This window comes from Chionomys nivalis, chromosome 7 (assembly GCF_950005125.1).
Source record: "Chionomys nivalis chromosome 7, mChiNiv1.1, whole genome shotgun sequence".
Lineage (NCBI taxonomy): Eukaryota > Metazoa > Chordata > Mammalia > Rodentia > Cricetidae > Chionomys > Chionomys nivalis.
This window is the reverse complement of record NC_080092.1, coordinates 57626206-57647490: the sequence shown is the minus strand read 5'-3', so window position 1 is coordinate 57647490 and position 21285 is coordinate 57626206. Positions and strand designations below refer to the sequence as shown.

The 21285-nt window shown below is 40.1% G+C and overlaps 1 protein-coding gene across 1 annotated transcript in view; it reads left to right on the top strand.

The window, feature by feature from the left end:
- The window catches only part of Cpd (carboxypeptidase D), a 79720-nt gene that overhangs the window by 29087 nt on the left and 29348 nt on the right, over positions 1–21285 (top strand). The window contains exons 3-8 of the mRNA XM_057773789.1: positions 11060–11202; positions 12505–12674; positions 13443–13792; positions 14267–14458; positions 17076–17243; positions 18695–18804. Coding sequence (XP_057629772.1) covers positions 11060–11202; positions 12505–12674; positions 13443–13792; positions 14267–14458; positions 17076–17243; positions 18695–18804 — 1133 coding nt within the window. The remainder of the gene's footprint in view (positions 1–11059; positions 11203–12504; positions 12675–13442; positions 13793–14266; positions 14459–17075; positions 17244–18694; positions 18805–21285) is intronic.

Sequence of the window (21285 nt, the reverse complement as noted above, 5' to 3'; positions counted from 1 at the left end):
ACTTTCTGGTTAATTTATGTTAAGGTCAGTTTGTTTAAGTAGATTCTCTGCTTTTGTCTTATTGGTTGTCTGTTCTTTCTTCCTGGAGGGTATTTTTTTATTGGATATAAAACCTCAGGCTGCCAGGTGTTATTGGTGTTTTTGTTCTGTTTTCTTCAGCACTTTAAAATGTTTACCTCCTGCCACCTGACCTCTGTAGTTTCTGTTGACAAAGCCACAGTCACTTAAACTGTTCTTCCTGAACATTCCAGAAAACTCCCTGCATTGCTGCTGTCTGCTTTCAAGGATTTTTTAAAATTTATGTTTGGTTTGTAGAAGTTTAGGCATAGATTTTTATTTTTTGATCTTTGCCAAATTGTGAAGTGTTTAGCCATTATTCTATCAATTTCCTTTTCAGCATGGTAGTTTCTCTTAGCTGATACTCTAGTATAGTAATATTTTATTTGTTTTAATAAATAAGGCTTGCCTGAAGATTAGAAGGTAAATCTAAGCCACTAGAGTCCAGATAGTGGTGTCACACACCTTTAATCCCAGGATCTGGGAGACAAAGGCAGATGGATCTCCGTGAGTTCAAGGCTACCCTGGACTACACAAGATCAGTGCAGAAACAGATCCAGGTGGTGGTATAGGAGGTTCTTCTGTTCATGTGTTGCTTTTTAAAATTATTCTTTAATGAATAAAAAAACTGCTTTGGGCTTGATAGGGCAGAACTTAGGTAGGTGGAAAAGACAAAACTAAATGCTGGAAAAACGGGCAAAGTAAGAAAAGCCATGAATTTTCTGCCTGAGATGGATGCTGGTTAGAATCTCTGGTAAGCCACCAGCATGTGGAGATACACAGATTAATGGAGATTGGTTAAACTAATATGTAAGAGTTAGCCAACAAGAAGTTAGAACTAATGGCCAAGCAGTGTTTTAATTAATACAGTTTCAGTGTGGTTATTTCTGGTGTAAGCTAGCCGGGTGGCCAGAACAAACAAGGGACCCTCTCCTTGTAACAAGGTGGTGGTGGCTCATGCCTTTAATCTTGGTACTATGGAATCACACACCTTTAATCCCAGCATTCGAGGGGAATATAAGAGACAGAAGGAGACAGAGGCTCAGAGCTCAGTCTGCAGTCACTCAACCTTGGTAGACGTAGACTTTTTTAGTAGCTTGGCTGTTTTGCTTTTCTTATCTTCAACTTGAACCCCAGTATTTATGTCTGGGTTTTTATTATTCATGCTACACTCTAGCAGCAACACTGCTTAAGCCTCTTAACTCATTGTCCATAAAACTCCCTCTCTCCCTCCCTCCTTCCTTCTGCTCCTTCTACCCTTCTTCCCAGCCTTGTTTATTTGCTTGCTCTAGTAGGAAGTGGCCTCGTTAGACCTAACTGAAAGTTCTGACCCTCCTTAGGTGGAGTGTGATTCCAGTCTCAATTCAGTTTTTAAAGGCTGACCTCTGTATCGCTCAAGTCAGTCTTGAAAATATTCTGGACTTCAGTTTACAGAGGTTTGGGTGTACTGTTTCAAGTCAGACATACACTTCCGGAGTGTCGTTCAGGAGCCAAGACTTGATAGATAACCTTAGGAGACCCCTTTGTGAACATCCTCATATTTGCAACATTTCCGAGTCTGGCTTCCCAATTTTCCCAATATAAATGATAAAAATGTAAGTGAAAGATGTCTCTTCTTAGGAAACGATGTGCAATTGTATCAGGGAAATACAAATTAAAATCAGAATGAGATACTACTACACATTCACGTATCTCCTAGAACGCTCTCTACATCTGTACGTCTACACATCTCCTAAGCCATTTAAAATTGGTCAGTGGCTTAAGAACTTGTCTAGGCAATACAAAGCAGCTGAATATCTACCGTTGCTTGTGGGATTGTGAAAATAGTACTGCCACTTTGGAAAATAGACTTTACATCGTTAAACATAAAGTTATTTTATGATTTGTTCATGCCGTTTGAGGTTATTTACCCAGAGGCATGAAAATACTTCCACTATAAAATCGGTGTATAACTTTTTTAAAAATTTATTTATTTTATGTATATGAATGCTCTATCTGCATGTACACCTACACACCAGAAGAGAGTTTCAGATCCTACTATAGATGGCTGTGAGCCACTATGTGGTTGCTGGGAATTGACCTCAGCACCGCTGGGAGAGCATCCAGTGCTCTTAACCACTGAGCCATCTCTTCAGCATCTTCTTTTCTTTCCTTTTTTTTTTTTTTTGTTAGACAGTCACACACACCAAAAACAACAACAACAAAGAAAATTAAAGTTGGACTGTTCATCCTTCACATGGAGACTGGGTAGACATTTATCACTGTATTTACATAATTGTTATTTTTATGCTAGTATTTTTAGAGATATTTTATAGGTTTTAGGTAACTAAACCTATTGTTCTTTAGTGATTTCATATTTTGATATCATAATTAGAAAGACTATTCATATTTTTCATTTTGGCTTCTACTTTTGTTTGTGACTTAATTTTTACATTAAATGCTATATAGATTAAGGCATTTATTTGATATGTTACAAGCTTTCATGCCTTTTGGGTAAATATCTTCAAACACATGTGAGAGAACATATGTTACTTCTGAGATTGTGTGACCTTGCCTGATATTATATTTAATATTTGCAAATTAAATTTGGAAATTTCTATATCTTTTCAAGTTGGTTAATAAGCTTAAGATCTATGTCACTCAGTAAATTTCAGGATAATGATATGTGTCATACATTTTATTATATTTAATCCTACAATTTTTATTGTTAGCCTTTTCTTTTTCATTTTGGCAGAAATGCTTACAGTCCAGCTTAGTCCCCAGAGTCTATCACAGTCACAAGTCTTACCAGTTCAAAGTTCAAAGTCTCTTCTGAGATTCATGCAATCTCTTAATTGTAATTGTAATGGTAAAAGTAAAATGGTGCTGTTCCCCAGTGGCCACGAGGGACAGCGGATCTGTTGGAAACACTTCAGGTCCCCGAGTGGGCAGCACCATGAGGGAACTCAGCAGGGAGCCTAGGCAGGGAGCTGCATGGTGGGTGAGAGACCTTGGCGGGGCAGCCAGTCCCACAAGGAGCCACATCCATGGCAGGGGAGAGACAGAGGGATAGGCACATCATGCATAGTGAGGTTGGATATTTATTTAGTGGGTTATGTATGGGAAGGGGAGAGGGAAGAAGGAAGAAGAGAAGAGAGAAAGGTAGAGAGAGCGAGAGAGAAACAGAGAGATTGGGGGGAAGGAAGAGGAGCCACGGCATCAGCTACCTCATTGGGAGAGAGACAGAAAAGAAGGGCTGGGGCTGCAGGCAGGAAGAAAGATCTGCCTGCCTCGGTGGTGGACTAGGGAGGGAATGGGCGGGCTTGTCTCTTAAAGGGACAGGATAGACCATTACATTCCCATCTCTTTTTTATAATAATAATAATAAAAAAAAAACCAGGAGGTTAGACACAACAGGTTAAAGGAATTGGGGCCAAGGATTCTCAAGACTGCTTCCTGCTTATTTGTGGGCATTGTCTTGGAGGGGGTGACCTGAGAAACCTGGGTGCTGGTCACATCCTGGGGTAGCTGGTCTCTTTGTTCCTGTCCAGTGTTTGTGGTTTGGAAATGTCTGATGTCTCTTATACCTGTTTAAGGTATTGGCAGAGCAGAGGACACGGTTAAGTTTAAGAAAAAAAAAATTAGGACCAGGGAATTGAGAGGGGTATATCTGACCTATTTAAGGTAAATTCTTCAATTTGGCTTCCTGGAACTCAAAAAATTTTTCTGGGTTTGTGAAAACGTAAGTTTTAGCATATTTATGTCAGAATGACTGTGACAAATGTTTTTGCACAATGAAAAGTATAAACTGACAAGACCTCTTAGCTGTCAAACTGCATCAGAGATCTTTGATAAGGATAAAATTTTACTTGAGTTATTGATTAAAAAATGACAGAGAACTTACTTGGTTGGTACCTAGAACTACTCCTCAGGGTCCTCCATGGTCACTGAGGGTCATATTTTTCTTTTGCTGTTTAGCACAGGGCCTGCCAGACTCCAGAAGATGGTGTGGGCTAAGAAATTTATAGGAAGACAAGCCTACCTTGACCTGAGAAGCTAGGTTATCAATTCCAGCAATTCTGTCCACTGTTTGGTAATCTTCAGTTTAGATGAAAGGCGGTTTTGACCAGTGGTCAGTGCTTGGCAGTTGAAATGAATTGTGGATGGATGTTGTTTTGTGCCCAACTGTCTTCTGTCTTCTTGGGAGGAAGTAGAGTGCTGCTGCTAGGAGCCAACCTGTCTCTTTTTGTTATGAAAAAGTCTTTTAATAATTAAATATTTAAATGCCATATTCCCCAGATCTCTGAGCAGTTGAGGGCTGTTTACTGGGTATAGATGAGTTATAACTACACTGTAGAATCTGCCTGGAGAGCTGTGTCCAAGCTTGACTGTACTGGCTCTCAACTTAACAGGTAAAGCAGGGTTGGATTAAATATACTGTATTTTTGTAAGAGACTTAAAAGTAATACCAGTTTAAAACATGAGACTTACTGTTTTTGTAGTCTGAAATGAGATACAATGAACAGACAATTATAACATTTAACAGTAAACATGGGTGCATTTAAGTTACATGTGTGAACACACACACACAGAATGAACAGGAATTGGGTGAAGTGGATGCTCTTGGTGGGCCCTACCAAAGGCATGCCACTGTGCAAAACACACATACAACAGAGTCAGAGGAATGTAGAGGCAAAAACATGAGTAAACCGGGGGACCCGGTAGGAAATAACTCAGTAAAGATGGCAGAACTTGGTCACCTGACCTGGCTCTCATTTAAGATGGTGGCGAAGTCATCTGACCTCAGTTAAGATGGTGGTAAGGTCACCTGGCCTCAGTCAGTAGGGCAGTGGACACTTGTTGTATGGAAGAGAGACCTAGAGGTGTGATCTGCCCTGTTGCCAAGCTGCTGCAGTGGGGAGCAAATGCCTCGTGGATCCGACCAATCTTGTTGGCAGCAGGACACCAGCGGAGTGAGCATTACAGTAATCCCCTATAAAATCAAAATAAAAAAAAAAAAACAGATCACATTCTTCTAACATATAATGGCACAGAATATACATTACCATTTCAAAACATAGGGAAAGGAGCATAATAGCATAATGAGGAAGTACTGGACTAAAGCAAGCCCGAAAAACAGATGGGCAAACTCCAAACTCTTCATCTCCATGTCTGATGTCAAAGCACTCTTCAGATCTTCACCTCCTTACAGCTCTGTTGATTGCAAGATGCTCCTCTCTCTTGGGCTGGTTCCACTCCCTGTTAACAGTTCTTCTCAGCTGGTGCCCCACAACCCTGGCATCTCCAATGTCTTGGGTTCTCCAAGGCAATCCAGGCTTCAACTTCACAGCTTCACACAATGGCCTCTCTAGGCCTCCGTTCAAGGACACCCTGACACACTCCTGGTCTCACTGGCTCTCCTTAGTCGTGGAGGCAAATTCCGTAGCCCCTTTCTTCTATCTTTAACTAAAAAGCCAGAACCATGTGGCTGAAGCTGCCAAGTTCTGCAGCTTTCTGGGGCTGAAACATGGTCCCCTTGTTCAATTCTTTACAAGCTTTATGTTTCTATGATTCCCATCACTGTCTATGTTTGGCTGTCCTGGAACTTACTCTGTAGATCAGGCTGGCCTCACACTCAGAAACCACCTGCCTCGCCACCTGAGTGCTGGGTTTAAAGGTGTGTGCACCACCCTGGCTCTGAGCATTTCTTTCTTTTTCATAAATTGGAAACTTAGCTGGATGGGATCTTGCCCCAAGGACACCACTCCCTTTATTCCAGTTCTTTATTCATTTATCTTCCTGAACACAGGATTTAGCTCTATCCATTTCCTGGTGCCCCTTTTCTCAATCTGTACATTTTGTATTTTTATTTGCTCAGCTTGCTCCTTCTCATTATAAATCTTTATAAGCATGAACATTATTAACCACATGACAGTCTGTACTAGGCTGTTTTGAGATTTTCTCTGCCAAAGAATTAATTCAAATCTCTTCACTTTAGTTTCAGGCAGACTCGTCAGAGATGGGCAAAAGGCAGCCACATTTTTCACCAAAATATCACAAGAATGATATTTAAGCCACATATTAGTATTCTTTTCCTCTGAAACCACTGAGCCAGCCCCCCACAGTTGAGATAACTCTTAGCACCACTGTCTTCCATGCTGCTACTACTATGGCCCACTAAGCAGTGCTTAAAGCATTCCACTGCGTTCCTAATCCAAAGTATCAAAGTCCAAATTCTTCCAAATAAAAATATCCTCAGGCCTATCACAACAATACCCCAGTCCCAGTACAAACTTGTATATTGCTGTGAAGAAACACCAAGACCATCCATGGCAATTCTTATAAAGGAAAACATTTAATTAAGGTGGCAGCTTACATTTTCAGAGATCTAGTCTGTTATCATCATGGTGTTGTGCAGGCACACATGGTGCTGGAGAAGGAGCTGTTTCATGTGGATTTGCAGGCAACAGGAAATAGACTGACACACTGGACAGTATCTTGAGCATAGGAGACCTCAAAGCCTACCCCACAGTGACGTGCTTCTTCCAATAAGACCACACCTATGTCAACAAGGCCACACCTCCTAATTGTGCCACTCCCTTTAGGGGCCATTTCCTTTCAAACCACCACAGACCATTTCTTGAGAAAGTTTTACTCCATTCCAAAAGGCTTAAATTAGAATTTTAAAATTTTTTCTTGGATATTTCTATGTAAGTGTTCGGCCGATACCTCAGACACTATGTAGCCCTCCCCAAACCTAGGTTGTCACACCCCTCTGCCCACTCTGCCAAGCTTCTGTCCGTAGAGGCCTTTCTGATTCTCTTCTCCCCCTCACCTCCCACTATTCAGCAGACCCTGCCAATATTTCGTCTAACATCCCTCCCATCCAGTTGCCACCACCTTTAGGTCAAACTACTTTTGATTTGAACCCTTGTTAAAAGTGCCAAAATAGGCTGTTTATCTTCTCTGTCCTCTTCTTGTTTCTTCTCTTTTTCTCTCCCTATTCTCCTTTTCTGGACCACCAGACCTTCCATTCCTGATACCATTTTTCTGTTCAAAACAAACAAAAGCAAAATAGTCTTTAAATGTAACCTCTATTCCCATGTCCTTTAGACCCGCTTCCTCTCCAGCCTGACCTCTCACAGTATTCCCTGTTCCTGTTCATCTTGTAGCTTACTAGTCACTAGTTACTGCTTAACCAACATATGTTAGACCCTACCCCGCAGTTTTATAATTCCACTTCCACTTTTCTGACTCAGTTATCCATCTTTCTGTAAGACCTAACTAGAAAAATTGCAGCAACAAAACACCTCCCAAGAAGCCTTTTAGGTCCGTCCTCAATCCTAAAATTGAAACTACCAGCTTAGGCCCATAATCTCTCCATTGCTGGTTTTTAAAAAATTTGACAAATATACATAATAGAAAAATAACCATTTTTGTAGGCAGATGTTTCCCTGACCCAACTGCCTGCTCCTAAATAACCAAAATGGAAACTTAAGATTATTTATAAATGCTCGGCCCATAGCTCAGGTTTGTTACTAGCTAACTCTTACACTTACATAACCTATATTTCTTTTTTTTTTTTTTTTTTTTTTTTTTGGTTTTTTGAGACAGGGTTTCTCTGTGGTTTTGGAGCCTGTCCTGGAACTAGCTCTTGTAGACCAGGCTCACAGAGATCCGCCTGCCTCTGCCTCCTGAGTGCTGGGATTAAAGGCGTGCGCCACCAACACCCGGCTTCATAACCTATATATCTTATCTACACTCTGCCACATGGCTTGGTGCCTTTTCTCAGTATGGCATGCCCATCTTGCTTCTCTGCATCTGCTGGTGACTCTTCTGACTCCGCCCTTCTTTCTCCCAGCATTTTCAGTTTGGCTGTTTTGTCTATACTTTTTGCCTGGTTACTGGCCAGTTACCATTTTATTAAACCAATTTGAGTTACAAATAGTGTACAAAGGGAGTATCCCACAGCACATTTTAATAATTTTGAGTGTGCAACTCATTGGCATTAAGAATATTCACATTGTTGTGTAACCACCATGTGACCTGTATACTCATGCTTATAATTCTTTTTTATGACTATTGTTGTCACCTCTAGATTGTAAACAAAGACTTGGCCTCTGCTTGGGATCAGAGGAGTGGTGTACTTGTCTATTCATGTAGGTCCCAGATTCATCTCCCAGCACCTCAAAATGATTTAAAATAAATGTGAAACTCAATGCTTTGTGTGCTAAACTTAAAATTAATTTTAAATCCTGTCCTTGTTTACAAGCATTTGATTAGCATAGATGGACGTGCGTATATTGATAGCTTTCTTTATGTGTCCTGAGAGCAGATTGCATATATCCAGTTTCCATCTTTAGATTTCTTCTCTAACTGGATTTTGTTTTTCTGATTCTTTTTAAAGTTCTTAGCTTAGTTTCTTTTATCATGAGTTTTCCTTACTCTAAATCTAGCTTTTTGCTGTTAATATTTAGTCTATAAATATGCCAGCAAAATGGAGCAGATTTTCTCAAAGCACATACTACAACCTCAGCTGAAATAAGCTAACACTTCAGCTTGTTACTGTGTTGTCAGAGTTGTGTTTTGTGCTAAATTACTTCTCTTTACTGAAGGGTAAGCCCTGCTTGATGGACGTAGTAAGCTGTGCTTTGACAGTAACACTGACTTCTCTACAGATCAATTTCAGAATTGTTTCTCTCACCCAAGTGTTCTCTTCTCACCTCTCTTGTATAATCAGACCAACTTACACTCTTGAACACTGTAGAGTATGGAAGTTCTTTTGTGATCCTAACGCTCACATTTTGCAAATAAAGATCGTGTTAATAATGCCCAAGGTTCTAGTCTGTAAGAGACAGAAGAGCTGCCACTCAAAGATAACTCTTGGTGCTGGGTCTATGAAAGGAACTGTGTCTTCCCCTTCTGAGTGCTGAAGGATCCTGTGTTTATCATCTAAGACAGTGGTTCTCAACCTTCCTAATGCTGTGACCCTTTAATGCAGTTCCTCATTTATGGTAACCCCAACCATAAAATTATTTCTTTGCTACTTCATAGTTGTAATTTTGTTATGGTTATGAGTCATAATGTAAATAAATATGCAGGGTCTCTGATATCCAACCCCTCCCACAGGTTGAGAACCACTGATCTAATCTAAGATGTACCAAGAGTTAAAGAAAGATAACACTCAAAATGCATGTTTGTATTTTGTTTTTTTGTTTTTGTTTTTGTTTTTTTTTTAATTTTAAAAACACATTTATTTATGAAATCACTTGAAGTTGACTGCATAATTTCAACATGAGCATCACTGAAAAAAATATGACATATAATATGTTTGTCTCTAAGAAAAGTCTTAGTTCCACACTGAGGAACAAAGGTTTTCTTTTTCTTTAAATGTAGATCTCAGCAGAACATCCATCAAGCAGTTCCAGAATTCTTAGAACACTCTGGCAAGGAAACCCATAGGAAACTCATCTTTCTCAATCATACTCAGAGAATCGAATGTGCTGACTGGCTTGTTGAGTCTTGGCCAGTCTAATCTTCTCAGCTTTGGTGATTAACTTCTCCGTGCCTCTTTTCTTTTCCCGAGGTTGATTAAGTTTGGCCTGTCTATCTACCAATATCTTCTGCCAGTACCTCTGCTCGTGATCACCAGAAAGGACCTCGAGGTTCCAACAGTGCTTCTTTCTAATTTCAGTCTGAGCATTCATTACTGCCTGCGCATCCTCAGGAGTTTTGAATCGGGCATGGCATTCAGTATCTCCTTCTAGCAAATCAACGTAAACAACTTCTGAGATTGTGGCCAAAACATCCTATACAATACCATGTTTGACTTAGAACACAAGGAACCATCTTTCAACATTTTACAACAGGAATCCTAGGGTTCATGGGTAGATTTACTGGAACACAGCTGACAGCTCTCAGTTTCAGATAAAATACATAAGTAACCCTTTCTAAGCAAGCTCGCATGTTTGTATTTTGTGTTGCCAGGGGGTGGAGCCAAGATCTCTGGGAACTGTTGAGAGAGGATGCTCACTTTGCCCGGTACAGGTACCTAGGAGGCTTTTGATGAATTCTAGTTATTGACTCAGCAAATTTAAGCTTTAAATGTCTTTCTCAGAGATAATGGTAATGTAAGGTTAGGGCCTGTTTCACATGCAAAAAAGGGTGGAAGGCTTCTGGTTCTGTGTACATTTGCCTACCCACATTTTAGGAGCAAGGTGAACTTATAGAGAAGTTATGTATGCCTCCCTATTTCTCCACTCTTTATTCATCCTCCTAAAGCAAGATGTGAGAAAATCAAGTAGCAGGAATGACAAGGTAAAACATTTGTGCAGAATGAGCCGTGGGCTTATGTAGGTGTGAAGTGGGCAAGGTGGTTGACCGTGGGCGCTTATTCTCTTTTCAGTTCTGTCTCCCATTAAGCACATTTTAAAAGAGTTTATTCTTTTATTTTTTTTTTCCTGATTGATGTAGCTGCGCCACCCTAGATGGAGTCTTTTTCTCTTGCTACCTTCTTGATACGGGAATACAGCTAGCATTGTAGGAGTTGAATGTCCTACAGGAATGTCCTTCATAGCTTCAGGATAGTGTGGCCTCTTTCTTCAGTGTATCATTCTGTTTTAAATAGTAACATCTTTGTGCCTGATCTCTCACATGTGTAAGTGGGAAGAATAGTAATATCTGCATTTTACAGCTGCTAGAAACACTATGAATATACAAAAGAGAGCTGGTCTGACATTGTAAGCAACTGAAACAGCTGTTATTAGCTGATTCAGTAATACTTTTCACAGCTGCTCCTCCTACAGTTAAATGTATTTCTCATATATGTATATATTCCATATATATTTGGAAATGTACATAAACCTTCCTTCTTAGTTTATGTAATTGAAGAGTCTTCTTTCAATTTCAGACAACTTAATGGAAACAAAATGTAAGACAAACTGGGCGACTTAACTTCCTCAGTCTTTAGAGGGTGGAGTTCCTTCCCTTTGGCGAGTAAACTTGTTTTCCCATCACGTTGCAGGTGGTATGCAAGATTACAATTACGTGTGGGCCAACTGTTTTGAGATCACATTAGAATTATCTTGTTGCAAGTACCCACCTGCTTCTATGCTTCGACAAGAGTGGGAAAATAATCGAGAGTCTTTGATCACATTGATTGAAAAGGTAAAAATTGCTGCCTGGAAGGTTGGGATTTAGAAATAATGGGTTAAATAAGAGAAAAATTTGAATGCACAGGAATAACAATCCAAATAGCTTGTTCTTTATTTTATGTGTTTTAATATTGTAGATTATCTCTAGAAATTATTAGTATGTAATCTATAAGAATACATTAGGAACCACCTTTTCTATCCCCATGTCCAACCCTAGCACTGTGCTACACAGAAGCTTCCTTTGCCAGTCTTAGAACACTTTTACAGATGGATATAATTGGCCAAATTTGTTCTGGGGGTTTGTGGGAAAGCTCAGTAGTAGAAGGAGTGTTTGATACGAGTGAAGCTCTAAGTTCAATTCCTGGTACCAAGAAAACCCTATAAATTTGTACTATCAGCTTGACAATGCCATTTCTTCATTTGCTAGAGATCCTTTATCACTCTATGAACTGTGGACATCAGTGTAATGTAATTATCAGAAAAGCTCATACAACTATTGACTATGCCAGAAATTATAGTTTGGAGAGAAAATTAGAAGCTTGGCTTCAAAAAGAGAAAACTTCATAAACACTTCAGGACTATGGAAAATTTTACAGTTTAAATTTAAGAATTTAGTGATGGGGCTGGAGAGATGACTCAGTGTAAGAGCAATGGCTGTTCTTGCAGAGGACCTAGGTTTGGTTCCCAGCGCCAACACAGTAGTTCCCAACCAACTGTAATTCGAGATAATTCAAGGGATTAAAAATGCTTTTCTGGCCTTCGTGGAGTACCAGGTACACATGTGGTGCACATACATACGTGCAGGCCACACACACACACACAATTTTTTTTTAATTCTTTAAAATAAAAAGAATTTTTACTTTAGTACTTGGTATATATTTTGTTTCAACCTCAGGGTTTAAAATTCTTTGGAAGTCAGGCGGTGGTGGCGCATGCCTTTAATCCCAGTACTCGGGAGGCAGAGGCAGGCAGATCTCAGTGAGTTTGAGGCCAGCCTGGTCTACAGAGTGAGTTCTAGGACAGCCAGGACTGTTTCACAGAGAAACTCTGTTTTGAAAAACCAAAATATAAAAAATACTATGGCTCCTGGACATGGTGGTACACACTTTTAATCCCAGCACTCCAGAGGCAGATGAAGGTGGATCTCTATGATTTGAGGCCATCCTGGTCACTATAAAGAGTTCTGGGCAAGCCAGAGCTATGTAATGAGACCCTGTCCCAAAAATAAAAATAGAAAGTGGAGTCTAGTATAATAGTCTATTTAGAAACTCCAGCATCACACTGATTTCTCTAGGTTTTGATTTTTGTCTTTTAGGTCCACATTGGAATTAAAGGATTTGTTAAAGATTCAGTAACAGGAGCTGGGTTAGAGAATGCAACCATCTCAGTGGCTGGTATTAATCATAATATCACAACTGGAAGATTTGGTGATTTCCATAGATTACTCGTTCCTGGAATTTACAATCTTACAGCAGTTTCAACTGGGTAAAAGTTTTAAACCTGACTCTTAATTACAATGCCAACCCTCTCTTTAGGTGTAAGACAGAAGGACTAGCTAAATGCTACTCATCAAATGTGGCTTTTGTTTTTCCTTGTTCTCTGATGCTTTGGTCCTTCAGTAATGAGAAAGTACATCACGGGTGTTTTGTCATAGTCCACCCGTGTGAAGCATCATCGTAACACTGGGAGGAAGAACGATTGGAAAAGCTCTACAGGAGACTTGGCTGCTGGAAGCATTGCTCAGCTAATCGGACCCGAGTAGAGGCAGCTAGGCTCTGTAGATGGAATCTGAAGGCCTGTCTTCACAGTCTTCTGATACATTATTAAAGCAGGGGTTTTTCACCTGTACAAACATTACTGCACGCTCACCTCATGGGAATTTTATTGCTAACCTTTCATTCTGAGCTTCTGTAATGGGAGGAAAGTGGGAATGCTAGTCTGGCAATGCAAAGACGAGAGCAGGAGTTACCCGGGATAATTTGAATATCACAGCAGCTTTTTTGGGCCAACAGTCTAGTGTGTGATACCTGGGAAGCTTTGCAAGAGGAATAACTCTTTAAAGACTTACTGTCTTTCACATACTGTGAAAAAGCATTCTAGGATGGCTAAATTTATGCAGTCTTCTTGTTTGGTTTTGAATTTTGATAGGTCATTAAGTGCAGAAGTATGGAAAAAAGGTCATTGTGTTTTTATAATGCTAATAAAATGTTGTGTGTCTTAAATCCATACCACCTCCATTTCCAATGTTTTAAGGTATATGCCACTAACTATTAATAATATACTGGTGAAAGAAGGACCAGCCACAGAGATGGATTTTCCTCTTCGACCAACTGTGACTTCAGTAATTCCTGACTCAACTGAGGCTGTAGCAACTCCTGGCACAGTTGCCGTCCCTAATATTCCTGCTGGAACACCATCCTCCCATCAGCCAATCCAGCCTAAAGACTTTCACCACCACCATTTCCCTGATATGGAAATCTTCTTGAGAAGATTTGCCAATGAATATCCTAATATCACTCGTCTTTATTCGCTGGGAAAATCAGTGGAGTCAAGAGAACTGTATGTGATGGAGATATCTGATAACCCAGGTGTCCATGAACCAGGTAATTCAATGGCCTTCACATGGTTTCAGTAGTGCCTCTCAAAGTTGTATCACTGTGCTTTGTCTAGAAATGTCATCTGTACACTGTGTGATTTCAATTAGGAACACATAGTCAAAAAAGAACATAGAGCCAAATCTGTTCCCGGAAGAGAAAATCCATTTGCTAATCTACATTTGTATGGTATTAGTGTGTTCATAGATTTGATTCATTCAGCTGAGTTCAGTTTGGCACATGGATATACATTTATGTGGATTGGAAAGATATATATGTGTGATATGCAGATATATATGCTTTGAGCCTACCAGAGAGATATTCTTGTAAGGAAGCTATAATATGTTTATGTAGCTATTTCTTGATGTTGGCTAATATATATTTACTTAATATTTTGGTTTATGATTTTTATATAAGAGGAAAAAAAGACTTCATGTTAATTGAAGAAGAAGAAAAGTCTTCCATGTAATTATTTGTTTTCAGGGGAGCCAGAATTTAAGTATATTGGAAATATGCATGGAAACGAAGTGGTTGGAAGAGAACTGCTATTAAACCTCATCGAATACCTTTGCAAGAACTTCGGAACAGACCCTGAAGTAACAGATTTGGTTCGCAGCACTAGAATTCACCTTATGCCATCCATGAACCCTGATGGGTATGAAAAGTCCCAGGAAGGTAAAGCAGAGCTGACTGGTAAAACCTAATCTGTTGGCTGTTGTACAGCATGCTTATTTTGGAATAGAGAAGACATTAAACTTTATTTTTATGATTTGTGAGTGTTTTTAGCTTTTATGTACTTAGAAAATAGGGAAGACTTTTCATTATATGATGAAACATATATATATATATATATATATATATAGTGTTTGTGTGTGTGTATGTGTGTGTGGTATGTGTACGCTAGTATGCTTGTGGAAGGTAGAGGTTGATATTGGGTTCTTATTCAATTGCTCTCATTTTTGAGAACCTGGAATTGGATTTGGATCAACTTGCAGATCAATGAGTTCCAGGGATCTGTCTAACTCCGCCCCCTAGCACTGGATTACAGATGCACATTCAATGCCTAGCTTTTTAATGTAGGTGCCCAGGGTCCTAACAGGTCTTTCAGTTCTTAATCAAGATGTGGGATTCTTGTTTGGTTTTGCATTTCTGTAGTGGTTATTTGTCTTCATCAGAGGAACAGAACTGATAGAGGAGAGAGAGAGAGAGAGAGAGAGAGAGAGAGAGAGAGAGAGAGAGACCATAAAAAGAGATTTGTTAGAATGATTAGAAGCTGGGCAGTTCAACAATGACGGTGTACATTAGAGAACTAGAGAACTTGGTAGCTGTTCAGAACAAGAAGCTAGAAGCCTCAAAACAAGAACCAATGACTCCGTCCAAGGCCAAAGCCCAGGCAGCTTCCTGGAGTCATGATGCAAGCCGCTAGTCTGAGGTCCGCAGCTGACTGCAGCAGCAGTGGATGCACTTGTCAGGAAGAAGGGAGCTGGCAGGTGCTAGCTTGCTTCCTCCTTCCTGTATTCTGTGCTGTCTGGGTCCCCCAGCCTATTGGAGGTAGCACACGTGTTCAAGGCCAGTCTTTTTCATCATACTGCTCCATGTATGTGAAACACCCTGGAAGGCATACCCCACAATGTGCTTTCCTAATCTTGTAGGTGTCTAGATCCGGTCAAGTCAACAAGCAAGATTAACCATCATTTATTAAGAATAATGGAATATTTTATAAATTGTTTTATTTTAACTGTTCTTATTAAGTTATTATATTTGTAACCTTACTTTATCATTGAAAAAGCAAACCAGATAATATTTGGAGCCAGCGTCTTCCATACTCATCCTATTCCATGCCTAAGTTACTGCTTTTTGTTTCTCTGCCTCCCCTAGGCAAGCCCATGTCCCTGAGGCAGTGCTGAAGGGGCTGGGAGGACAGGTTTCCACAGGCCACCTTCTACAGAACCCTAGAACAGTAAGAATCCATTGTCTCTCAACCGTGATCCCATAGGGAACTTTTAAATTTTTTCCCTTTAAAGGTTTGATCATTTTCATCTCGAATGAACTGCTAGTGGGTAGCTTAACAGGGAAAAATTAAATTTATTTATATCCAGAAACATGAGATTCATACAAGTAGAAAGAAGTCTCAAGGGAGAACTAAGCAGTCGATATTTATATACACCTAAGCTAGGGGCTTGGGTCTGGTTGGGTGGGAGGTGGTTATGGGCTGTGGAAGTCTGAGGAGAGAATTTCACAGCCAGCAAGGGTTGTTTTGTCAGGCAGATAAAGACTGCTAGGTGACAACTATCTATGATCATCTCTGGGTAAGGTGTCAGACCCCAGTTTCTTTTATGTAAGGGAATGGCTTTCCTAGGCACAAAGTGGAGTGTCAGTTAGAAAAGCTTTTTTATATATATATATAAAAGGACAGCTTTGCTGAGCTATTCTGTCTCTGCAGTCTCTCCGTAGCCAACTTGAAGGATATCCGGCCATCCGTTTTGGTGAGAGCCTTTGCTCTCCACAGCTGCTCCTAGCAGTGATCCCTGCGCGTGGAACAGGCACTGCAGTGTGGATGCACAGACAGGATGGAAAGCTCACACTGCGCTGACATGGCTCTCACACAGACAGGCTCTGGTTGATCTTAGCATGTTCAGGTTCTTGCTCCTCACTGTTGCCAGCATCACACACACTCTCCCACCCTCCACCCCACCCCCACACACCTCCAGCCCTCCTGAAGGGAGAGCCAGGTCCCACCAGGGAGCCCCAGTCGGCTCTTCCTCACTTGCAGTTCTCTGATTATGACAGCAGGTAGGCTCCTCGCTCATAGTAAGAATCCACACAATTTAAGCTTGAATTGGACCTTCCTCTATTGGGTTAAACATCCAACAATGCTCTCTACTAATCGTAACTTTTTGTGACCATTTTAATGTCAGCATACCACAATGTTCTTTTTGTTGGTCCGTTTTTTCATGATAAAGTCCCAACAACTCAAGAGGTTGCTTATGCCATTGTATGTTTCTTATTAACACTTGAGCAATGCTTTAGTATCATTTGTGTAATTTGGATATTTTTCCTTTCAAAGGATGAGTAGAGGGCAAATGCTAAAGAGCAATGATCTACCTCTTCCTTTACAGATCTAGAAGAGGTTTGTTTTTTAATATACAATGTTAAAAAAAGATACATTTTACTCACAGTGGGATTGTTAGCAATGGACTTAATGTGCTTACACTTTAAGATGGCTGAAGGTGTATGTCTGGCATTAAAATGTAGTAAAACATGTCTTAAGTTTTGATCTTTTGTCCTGCAGGAGACTCAATGAGTGTAGTTGGCAGAAACAACAGCAACAACTTTGACCTAAACCGAAATTTCCCAGACCAGTTTGTTCCAATCACAGATCCTACCCAACCAGAGACCATCGCTGTGATGAGCTGGGTGAAGGCCTATCCATTTGTGCTGTCAGCCAATCTGCATGGAGGTATGGCAGCTCTGTGTGGACTAAGTAGTTCTTGTTGAGAGCATTTGAAAACCCTGCTGGAGTTCTATCTGCTTATAGTCCTAGGCTAGTCAAGTGAGTATTCTATCACTGCCTTGTTACAGGGAACAGTTAGTCTTTCCTCCTTGCTCTCTAGGTCAACGTCCTGGCTGTACCCTCCCCCACATACTCTTTCTTTCCTTTGTTGTTGTTATTCTTTTAGACAGGTCCTCACCAAGTACCCAGGCAGGCCTGGGGCTCACCATGTTGGCCTTGCCTTCCAGAGAACCTCCTCCTGTCTCTGCTTCCTTAGTGCTAAGATCACAAGCAAACAGCAAGCCCAGCTTCCCCTCATCTTTCTTCCACCTTTTCCTCTCATTTTTAATTTTAATGTTATTTATTACTGTGTATATATGGTGTGTGGGGGGGTAATGCATGCTGTGGCGTGTGTGTGGAGGTCAGAGGACACCTTTCAGAGATTGGTTCTCTCCTCCCACTGGATTTGAGGATCTAATTCATGTGTGAATTTGCCCACAAGAGCTTTTCTCCCACTAAGCCATCTCCCCCTCCCTTCTTCCCCTTCCCACCAGAGTATATCAAAATATACTCCATTTTTATGATCTGAATATCATCAAAGTACTTTACACATTCACTAAAATCCAGTGTGAAGCTGCACAGCTCCAGCATGGCAGTGCAGTTCATTGAGCTGGGAGGCTTTGGGTCCATTTAATTTCACCATGTGATATATTTTAATTGCAACTTCTTTAAGACCTATTTAGTTAAGAGCACCTTTATATTTCATGCATGCGTATTATTTTCCCACTTGCTCACTTTGATTTTCAGTGGGGAAAGTAGTGGGGATTTTTGTTGTTGTTGTTGTTTGGTTGGCTTTTGTTTCTTTTTAACAGGCTTGGGGATTGGCACCAAGGCCATGTGCATGCTAGACAAGCCCTCTGCCATGGAGTCACATCCTTAGTCTTTATTTTTCCTGTATGTAAAGACAATTGGCCTTGAAAGTCTCATGGATGCCCCTTCTGTCTTACTTTTTCTGCTGCTGTGATAAAGCACTCTGACAAACTCTACCTAAGGGAGAAGGGTTCATCTCATCTCACAGCTCCAGGGCACAGTCCATCCTGGCCAGGAAGTCTTGGCAGCAGAAGTTTGAGGCAACCTCTCATTTAAGAAGTGGAGAATGGCCAGTGCTTGAGTTCAGCTGGTTTCCAAGGAACGATGCCGCTGTCCTGTGGGTCTTCTGGTTATAATTAGCATAATCTAGATAATCCTTAAAGTATGCCTAGAGTCTAACCTAGTCTAAATAATGCTTCACAGGTATGTCAGAAGGCTTGCCTGCCCGGATTGTCTAAGTCACAATCAGCACAATTCTGAAAAGCTTGTATCATGTTACTAATACATTTTAAAACAGTTAATGGTACCTTTTCCTGTTTCCCTTGTAGGTTCTTTGGTAGTTAACTATCCATTTGATGATAATGAACAAGGAGTTGCTACATACAGTAAATCACCAGATGATGCTGTGTTTCAACAGATAGCACTTTCTTATTCCAAGGTATGTTTGTGTTTGAACAGCAGATGCTGGGAAGTTAATTCAGAAAAACTACCTTAAAATAAAGCATTCATAGTCAGACAGTGATGGTGTATGCCTTTAATACCAGAGGGAGATGATCTCTGTGAGTTCCAGGCCAGGCGGCCCTACAGAGACGTTCCAGGCAAGCCAGGGCTATACAGAGAAAAAATAATAATAAAATAAAATAAAGCATTCAGGTCAAGTACTCTCATAGCTAAGATACCCATGATGCTTTGCTTTTCCTTCTTTCTTCTTTATTCTGTTTCTCATCTCATTTTTGAACATTTATGTCTCTTTCTCCATTAGCTTTTAAACTCAAGTCATGCATTTTCATCTATGGTTTTTTGTTTGTTTTGTTTGTTCTCCTTTTTATTCCTTTATCTCCTTTTTATTTATTATTTATTATCTCCTCTTTATTCCTCTTAAATTTCATTTTGTTTTATTGGGGGGGTTGCAGGTGCAGAGGGTGGATACAAAGGGTTGGGAAAGTGAATGGGATGGAGATGCATGACATGAAAGATACAAAGAATAATATTCCTCAAATTGTTTCACACAATAGAAACAGAAAGAACACTGCCAAACTCTTTTTATGAGGCTATAATTATCCTGATACCCAAACCACACAAAGACATTACTAAGAAAGGGAATTACAGACCAATCTTGGACTCACTCATGAACATTGATGCAAAAATACTCAATAAAATAAATAACTGGCAAACCAAATCCAAGAACACACCAGAAAAATCACCCACCATGATCAAATCGGCTTCATCCCAGAGATCCAGGGATGGTTTAACATACGAAAATCTGTCAATATAATCCACCATATAAACAAACTGGAAAAAAAAACCCACATCATCATCTCATTAGATGCTGGAAAAGCCTTTAACAAAATCCATCCCTTTATGATAAAGGTCTTGGAGAGAGCAGGGATACAGGGAACATATTTAAATAATAAAGGCCATATACAGCAAGCCAACAGCCAATATAAAACTAAATGGAGAGAAACTCACAGTGATCCCACTGAAATCAGGGACAAGATAAGGTTGTCCACACTCTCCATATTTACTCAATATAGTTGTTAAGGTCCTAGCTAGAGCAATAAGACAACAAAAGGAGATTAAGAGGATACAAATTGGAAAAGAAGAAATCAAGCTCTAACTATTTGCTGACGATATGGTAGTTTACATAAGTGATCCGAAAAATTCTATCAAGGAACTTCTATAACTCTTAAGGTAAAGTTTTACCACAATATAGAAAAGGTAAAGCGTCTGTGTTTTCTAAACTTTCTATAATGAGCACAATTACTTTTCTAATTAGAAATATTAAGATAGGGACTGGGAAAGCTGCACAGCTAGTAACAAGCATGATAACCTGTGTTCAGATCATGACCCCATAACTCCAGCCCTGGGAAGACAGACAGGAAGACTCCTGGAGCACCCTGGCCAGCCTTGATGAATCCATGAGCTCCGAGCTCAAAAAATAAGGTGGAAAATGATTGGAGAGGACACTCTTCAGTCTCTGTTCTCCACACACACTGGCATGATGAATTCCGCTGACATTTTTAATTACATACACTCCCACCAAGCATACAAAGAAGGGTCAGGGTGTGTGTGTGTGTGTAATTTAAAAATAGTTCTAAGAAAAAAATTCTATGTGACTTGAGTAGTAGGTGCAGCAATTTCCAATTTTGGTGTACTGATTCTGTGATTTCATTGGTTCTGGATTATGAAGGTTATTACTGCAACTCTGCGCTCTCTAATGACAGCCTTTTACCATTCCACCTTCATACGCCTTCCTTCTCTGCGAATGGACCTGTGAGATTCATATTCAGAGTTGCTAATAAAAGAATGCAGCTGTTGATTTTACTTTTAAAAATTATTACCTTTTATTTGGGTATGGCATATCTGGTAGAACATGCATACAGTAAAAAGAATGTATATTATTGCCACCTATCAAAATCAAAATCAATTGATCAGAGTTTTTTCACATATACTTTGTACTTCTTCACTCATTAATATTTTTGTTGTTGTTGTTGTTTGTTTGTTTTTTGAGACAGGATTTTTCTGCGTAACAGCTCTGACTATCTTGGAACTCACTGTGTAGACACGCTAGCCTCGAACTCACAGGGATTCACCTGCCTCTGCTTCCTAGTACTGGGATTAAAGGCATGTACCACCATGCCCACCCCAACAGTTCTTTACCTTAGTTTTATTTCTTTGAACTACTAAACTTTTCTTTTTAATTTATCTTCTCCCTGTAGCCATATCTCTCAGTGATAATTCTAAGGCTCGCGCACGCCCTTTGGGCATACCTGCTTTCCCAGTATCCAGTCCTCAGTAGTTAGCATTGTCTTCATTTAGTTTCTTTAGCTGTGATAAAGACCATGACCAAAAGCAACTTAGGGAGGAAAAGGTTTATTTGGCTTGCATTTCCTGGGTCACAGTCCATTGAGGAAGCCAA